Here is an 8,422-nt window from a genome sequence, read left to right on the forward strand (position 1 = left end):
CTGAGCCTCTGGGCCAGCACGACCAGAGCTGCCCAGAGGCCGATGTCCCAGGAATGTGGATTTCTGATGCTCAGCAATTCCCTTGAAGTCTCCAGGCTGCAGCATGCTGGTATAGGAAGATGGGAGTGTTCCTTCAGGCTGTGCTCTGGAGCAGGTGTTAGGCCAGGAAATCAGCTCAGTAAGAAGAAGGAAGAAAAAAAAATTCAGGAGACTGCTTTTATATATGATGGACATATATACAAAAAGCAGTTTTTTGGGCCGGATATAATGTGACGGCCATCTGCGAATCTGGGCTGCAGTAGGAACAGCACACCGAGTAACCCCGAGACCCTTAACCCCTATACAGGGATCTGGAATTCTAGCAAGGCCCAGGGGGTAGCTGTTTGGTGGAGCAGTTGACCAGAGCAGGATGGCCGCCAAGGGGTTAAAACTAAAACCCGTAATCGTGGTCAGGAGGCAGCAGTCGGAGGCCGTAGGGCAGCAGAGGTGCAAAATCAGCAGGCAGAGGAAGAGTCAAAAGTCCGGGCCAAGGTCAGTAAAACCAGGAGAGCAGCAAGGTACAGAATCAGCAGGCAACAGAAGGGTCAGAAATCCAAGCAAAGGTCAGCGTCAAAGAATCGAAAGAGAGGCAGAGGTACAAAAACGGCAGGCAATAGAATGATCAGAAATCCAGGCTGAGGTCAGAGTTAACTATAGCAATTCACAGTAACACGCAGGGGAACCAAGAATATATCCAGCGGCTTGCAAGACCAGTCCCAAGGTATTTGAGGGATCAGATCATCCCTCACAGGTTCCCGGACTGATGATGTAATTAGGACCGCCCCCAGGACCAGGCCAAATGGCGATGCAGTAAGCCCTGCGCAGGAGCCTCTTCTCTGTCACCACCCTCACCCAGGGGCGAACCACAGCGCCTCCCAGTGGCCGAGGCAGGAACGGCCGTCCCCGAGTCCGACGGCGATGCGACGGTCCGGCGCCTCCTAGTGGCCGAGACCGGAACAGCAGGCCCCGAGTCTGGCGGCGACGTGCCAGACCAGCTCACCCTAGTGGCTGAAGCCGGAACAGCAGGCCCCGAATCTGACAGCGACGTGACATAAGTGCTCCATGGAGGAGATGAAGATAAAATGTATAATCGTTTTAGATGAGGGGGCCAAGGGAAAGGGAGGATTGGGGTTTTACTATCAAGGCACATTATGGGGGAGAGGGGAGAATTGTGAAAGAGTCATAGTATAGCGAGCGGCAGTGGGGTGAGGGGGGACTTTATGCAGAGGGGCACTGTGGGGGGGAGGATGTTATGGAGAGGATTGGTGTCAGGGAGTATATTATGGATTGGGGCATTGTTTGTGGGTAGGGGTATTATGGAGAGGGGCACTATATGAAAGGAATATTAAGAAGAAGCTCAGTGTTAGGAGGGCTTATTATTGAGAAGGATACTGTATGGAGGGGTATATTATGGAGAGGCTCAGTGTGGGGGGATACTATAGAGAAGGGCTGTGTGGGGAGTATTATGGAAAGGGGCAGTGTGGGGGGGGATATTATGTGGGGTGACATTATGGAGAGGGACATTGTGAGTGGGTACAGGAAGCACAGTGAGGGGTGCAGCATAGGAGATATTTATATTTATGGGGCAGTATAATGATACTTTTATTTTTAAGGGCACCAAGTCGGGAAGAGGGAAGTCAGCAGAGTGCATCTCCTTACCATTGTTAGGGGCATTCTGGAATTGTGGGTTCAAGCAATACAATTATATATGGGGCTGACCTGACATTACATCTAACTGCACTATGCTTGGTGCTGTATACATGTACTGACTGCTACGCACATAGGTGGCGCAAGTGGTTCATGGTCCCACTGTGCCACGGGGGCCAGGTTTACCTATGAGAGGCATAGCTAAGCGACTATCTGGTGTTTACTGCAGCTCCTGATGGTGGAGTTAGGCTTGGCTGCAAGTAGGTACCAGGCACCACTGCTAGGTCGTCCCCGATACTGCAGCTGCTGACCCCATGGGTCAGGTACGCTGACAAGGAAAGAACTAGAGCTTCATTCATACTAATAGTTTCTGGATCCTCTGCAGAACGGTTACTGACACGGACACAGCCTCGGCCTCCGTTCAGACCACAAGGTTCAAGACCCACTGCATAATGGTTACTGACACAGAGTCTCAGACTGGGCTGATTTGGAGACTGATAGAACAGTTCAGATACACGGAATACTCAGATAGTCACACGTTCAGACACACTTATCTCAGATACTGGTTCAGGCACCGACCACACTAGGACCAGGGATTATTTGGTTCAGGACTTGGCCGCACAAGGACCAGGGATTTCATGTTCAGGACATGGTCGAACAACAGCCAGACATAGGGTTCAGAACTCATTAGCAGACTACCTAATGATTCCTTGGCCCCTCTCTAATGGAGAGGGTGCCTTGTAAACAAGATGCCTCCCAGCTATTGGCTGGGAGCTGTCTTGCAGGTGCATTCTGTTACTAAATGCCTCCCAGCTGGGGGCATTTTACTATGTGTGCACACTGCCCCTTTAAGAGCAGAGGAATGTTAGAGTTGAATGCGACCTCCAGGGTCATCGTGTCTAACCCCCCTCTCAATGCAAGATTCACTAAACAATCTCAGACAGATGTCTGTCCAGCCTCTGTTTGAAGACTTCCATTGAAGGAGAACTCACCACCTCTCGTGGCCGCCTGTTCCACTCATTGATGACCCTCACTGCCAAAAAGTTTTTTCTAATATCTAATCTGTATTTTCTCCCTTTCAGTTTCATTCCATTGCTTCTAATGTTTCCACATGCAAATGAGAATAAGACCCGTCGGCATGCTGCCGGGTCTCAGAAGCAGGAAAGAAGCAGGGAGCACACCTGGGACCACGCCACGTAGCAAGTGCAGTGGGTATGCTGACGTCCCTGCATGGGGGGGGATCTGAACCATTCAGAGGTGCCGGCAAATAATGTTACACTGACGGTGGTTCTGGTACTGCATTCATGTATTGATGGTGTTTCTGGAGCTGCATTCAGGTACTTGTGGTGATTCTGGTGCTGCATTCATGTACTAACTGTAATTCTGGCACTGTATTCATGTACTGACGTTGATCCTGATGCTGCATTCATGTACTGATGGTAGTTCTGGCACTGCACTTATGTACTGATAGTGGTTCTAGCACTGCATTCACATACTGACAGTGGTTCTGATGCAGATTTATCTACTGATGGTGGTTCTAGTGCTGCATTCCTATACTGATGGTGGTTCTAGTGCTGCATTCCTATACTGATGGTGGTTCTAGTGCTGCATTCCTATACTGATGGTGGTTCTGGCACTGCACTCATGTACTGACGGTGGTGCTGATCTTCTACACATGTAGCAATCCTTAACATGCATCATGGCTATGTTAAAACGTAATCTCAAATCTAAGTTTTGAGCTCCCATCATCCAATTTTTTTCTCGCCCGTTTTATACGGGCTGAAAAAAAATTGCAGCAGGCTGCGATTGTCACCGATTATTGGCCAAGACTCGCCAATGCAAGTCTATGGGTGCAAGAAAAAAATCGGATTACACACGGACAAGTGTGACTTGTGAGAAATACGCACCGGTGTCCTTTAACAATAGCCGGCAGTTCAGTGTGCTATACAGTAAAATCACACTGACGGCTGACCGGGGATGAACTGATTAGCGTGGGAAAGTTTCTGAACTTTTTCCCATGCTGTCAGTTCGCGTTTGGTCAGCCGGTGACTCCGCGCAGCCTCAGTGACGTCAGTGAGGCTGCGCGGAGTCCCCGGCTGACCAGAGATGAACTCAGGAGCATGGGAAAAAGATCAGAAACTTTCCCACGCTTATTAGTTTATCTCCGGTCAGCCGGGGCGCCTGCACAGAGATGAATTCATTCATTCGGCAGTGGTTTACAGCGGGGTCGGTAGCATTAGCACCGATCCCCGTTGTAAACTAGTTAACCCCTTGTGATGGATTGCAGCGGGGGACCTGACTGAACAACGAAGAGGTATGTATATTGTTGTTTTTTTATTTTTTTTCCGGAGAACAAGGGATTCTGTTGGAATAGCAGAATAACACATTTGGTCAAAAACTTTGTGTGATTATTTCATTAAAATAATTTTTAATTAATGTGTGTGTGTATTTTTTTAACCCCTTACTACTATAGGATTAATAATGGAGAGGTGTCCTATTGACACCTCTCCATTAAGTGGCATATCGCTGGAATCAGGGTCTCTGCCCCTACATTATAGGGCTCTTAGATTACAAAGCAAAACTTGCTGACAAATTCCCTTTAAGCAGCGGGCTACATTTATGGCTGCTGTGCCATGTGATATATAGGTAGAACCATACAGACACGCCATAACAGACTAAAGAACCACAGATCAAATATAAAGAAAAAAAAGAGAAATTTATTGGATGTAAAGCTGAAACAATTTGTCTACGCAGTCTAAATGAAATAACAGAAGCTATTCTCCGAAAAATGGTCCAGTATCGACACCTACTGGACAAAAAATGTCATGACGAAGACAACAAATGTTGCAACAAAATCAACTGCAGACATAGAAGAAGTGCACAGAAATAACAAACAGACCACCGCTATAATAATGGAGAAATTATTTACCTTATTTTTTTCAAAGATAAAGATATTAAAGGGAATCTATCAATAGGATCAACTCCTTAGGTCATCTTTATGGCCATGTAGGTCATAGGAAGCTGAATAAAATGATACTGTGATATCCACGATACGATGTGTTATTCCAGAGAAATCCACATTTTTCTTAATATGTAGATGAGCTGTTCAGATCTATGGGTGGGACGTAGATCTTCCTGAGAATCTGCCTCCAGAGTTTATTTTGAATGAAAGTAAGGTTTACCAGTGTGAGACATGTAATAACTGACAGTCCACTCTTCTGATCTACATGTCTCACACTGGTAGTGTCCATTTTAATTTATAATAATCTCTGGAGGCAGATTCCCAGGAAGATCTAAGTCCAGCCCATAGATCTTAACAGCTCATTTACATATAAAGTGTTTTGTGTTAAACTACTATCTTCAATAAAGGAGTCACTTAAACAAACCAGCGCATTCAGTTTAATCCGCCTTTTATATCTTGCTTCTGTTAGGTCTCTGGGTGCTAAAGCAACCATTTGCACCCCAGAGATGTGTACGGAAGGAGCTACCTCCCTCTGTCAACCACTTGGATGCTGCAGTCACTATAGACCGTAGGGTCCGATCAATGTAATATAGAAGTTTTAAACTAACACCCAGCCTTTTATATCTTGCTGCTGTTAGGTCTCTGGGTGCCAAAGCAACCATCTGCACCCCAGAAGTGTGTACTGAAGGAGCTACCTCCTTCTGTCAACCACTTAGATGCTGCAGTCTCTATAGACCGTAGGGTCCGATCAATGTAATATAGAAGTTTTACACTAACACCCAGCCTTTTATATCTTGCTGCTGTTAGGTCTCTGGGTGCCAAAGCAACCATCTGCACCCCAGAAGTGTGTACCGAAGGAGCTACCTCCCTCTGTCAGCCACTTAGATGTTGCAGTCACTACAGACCGTAGCATGTAGGCGGTTAAGAGGTCTGGAACGATACTGGCCTTGACCTTGGGAATCTCAAGCAACAAGAGGTGTGTTAGCTGTATGTTATAGCATAAATCCACTCCTTCAAGTGTTGGCTCAACTGTTAAGTCTGCACAATGCGAATGCCATTATAGGGAGAGGGATTAATAGAGCCGCAGCCTTATTTCATCATGGAAAATAGTAACAGTTGGCAGCTTTGGTACTTTAGGGAGAAAAACTGAACTTGACAATCCACCAGTTAGATAAATCCCCATCGGATGATGCAAAACATCAAGGCAGTAAGTTTACATCTTCTGAGCCGCAATGCCAGACACAACCTGTCCACAAGTGTGGCGCTCTTTCCAGAGAAAAGCAGTCATGCTTTATCAGTAATTTAACATACTGTATTTAACTTTTTTTAATTATTCTTTTTGGGTACTTTTACAAAGCCTGCTAATCATATACAAAGCACTGGCAAGTTGAAGTATTACCTAAAAGTATAAATCACACAATATGCAAAATATATATATATATTTCTTGCCTTTTTATTTAAAGTTGTTTAAAACATGAAAACAAATTTTTTTATTCTTTTCTTGTAAAAAAAAAAAAGTTTACAAAACTACAGACCAAATTGTCACCGATAATGAACAAAAGAAAAAACAAAAATAATCTGAAAAATTACTGTAATAACCTTAAAAAAAGTTATAGCCATTGCACCAGTACATGGATTGGGGAAAATTCCAATGGTCATTAAAGGGGTATTCCAGCCTAAACAAGTTATCACCTATCCAATGGATAGGTTTGTTTGATGTGGGTCCTACCTCTGAGAGCCCACTGAGACCCAGACTGGGGGTCTTCTCTTCTGTGCATTTGTACCATCTTTCCAATCAAGACTATGACAACGATAAAGAAACTCCTTGGCCGTCTCCGAGTATCTGCAGTGCCACAGACTTAGCCTGGAGGGAGCATGCGCGACCTATCGGCACCATTCAACTCCGCCTGGCCATAAGTCCACCGTTTTAATAATCGGTGGGGGTCCTAGAAATAGGACCCACACAAATCTAACAAGTAACCCCTATGCAGTGCATAGAGGATTGTTTTGGCTGGAATACCCCTTTAATGCTCCTGCCCGTATGGGTTTTATGGAGTTAAAGGAGGTCTAACATAAGGATGGGTCTGGGGTCCCTTCCCAGGGTGCAGATTTTACATAGAACAAAAACCAAGTTAACCTGTAGAACCAATGAGTGCTCGAGATCGGGGTAACACTCAGATATTACTTACCAAATGTGTGCTTAATAGCCCCCCACCGTGGTTAGGGCCAGAGCCCCCTATATCTGGGGGGCCCACTCAGCCTTATGTGCATTCAATGTATGGATCGGGCTCAGCATCATATAACACAGGTGCCGTCCGTGTTGTACGTCTAATTGCTCCAATTGCAGGCATTAACCCCTTTAGATGCCTCTGACAACTGTGACAACGGCATTTAAGCGGTTGGAAATGGAACATTTAAGGTTATGTTCACACGTTGAGTTTTTGGTGCTTTTTTAATGCAAATATTAGCTGCGTTCTACAGTACCAGCTGTGTCTATGAGGTTTCAGAAGTCTCATGCACACAGCTTGTTTTTTTTTTTTTGTCCTCAGTATTTTATGGAAAACCTGAGGTTTTGTAGAATGCAGCATGTCACTTCTTTCAGAAATTTTCAGCATATTTCCAATGGGTGGTGAAAAAACGCTTAAAAAACACAGGTGTCAGGTTTTTCTGCGTTTTTGGTGCCAAAACCTAATAAAGTAGAATCAGATTTTTTTTTTTTTTTTTTGGGGGGGGGGGGGGGCACTAAACTTTATGACCATGCACAAGAGACAACTATAGCATGCCAAAAACGTAAAAAAGAAAGGGAAAAAAGCACCAAAAACAGCAACAAAAACGAAGCAAAACCTGTTCTTTTTTGCAGAAAGTTTCCTGCTGCCAAGAGAGCAGGTTTTCCTGGGGGAAAAAAATGCACCAAAAACGCAACATGTGAACATAGCTTACAAACGACACAGTTTTGAGTCCCCGAGGGGAATAACTAAAAAATGATAGACCATGAAAGGTGAGGAGGAGAAGAGCTCAAAAGCAAAGAGAGGGTCTCACTGAGACCATATAAACCTGGAGCCGTCCCGCACCCCTTTTAGGCCCACACCATTTTGGGTCCATGTAAAGAGAGAAACACCTTTAAGAAGAAATACAAGGCAGGATGAGGCAGGATTTCTCGGCTAGGGAACAAATATTACCATAATTTTTCACCCTAATTTCCAATAAGTTATAAAGAAAAAAAAGGATCCCAAAACCCTCCAGCTCCGGAATCTGAGATAGGCGCCGCTGTATGTGCTTAATAATGACCCTCCCCAATGACTGTTACTCAGAGATACAATGTAACGAGTGGCTGAGGACTCACCGAGCATCTGTGCACTGCCCAGTCCTGCGGCCATGCCCACGAGGGCCAGGTAGAGGATAGTCTTCTCGTCCATCCGACCTTTCGCACTTCCTCACTGATGGAAATAATGAAATTTAGAAACTAAATCCTACAGTTCGGTGGAACGGACGGAGCTTTGTGTTTCTTGCCTTGCCGATGTGAAAGACTGGAGTCAGCAGGGGAGATCCACTGGGCATACCGTGAGGTCTCATTAATTTCATGTACTTGGCCCAACCCCCTCCAAACACCTGAGGCTCTCGCTCTACGCGGCGCCATAATAACGAGCATGGAAGTGAGGAAGAGTCACAGCGAGGAAGCAGGAGTATGACAAGGAGCGACTGTGACATCTGTAGTAGGGGCCCCATGTCATTACATAAGGTAAAGGAGCCCATGGGCATCTGTAGTAGGGGCCC

At 45.5% G+C, this 8,422-nt stretch overlaps 1 protein-coding gene across 1 annotated transcript in view; it reads right to left on the reverse strand.

Annotated features, from left to right (window-relative positions):
* UMODL1 (uromodulin like 1) overlaps window positions 1–8,064 on the reverse strand; it is a 78,697-nt gene extending 70,633 nt beyond the window's left edge. Inside the window, exon 1 of the mRNA XM_073577223.1 lies at window positions 7,992–8,064. Within this exon, the coding sequence (XP_073433324.1) occupies window positions 7,992–8,064 (73 nt within the window). The remainder of the gene's footprint in view (window positions 1–7,991) is intronic.
* Window positions 8,065–8,422: the final 358 nt, after the last annotated feature.

The sequence above is a fragment of the Dendrobates tinctorius genome, unplaced genomic scaffold (assembly GCF_039654945.1).
Source record: "Dendrobates tinctorius isolate UK_male_01 unplaced genomic scaffold, ASM3965494v1 ptg000054l, whole genome shotgun sequence".
NCBI lineage: Eukaryota > Metazoa > Chordata > Amphibia > Anura > Dendrobatidae > Dendrobates > Dendrobates tinctorius.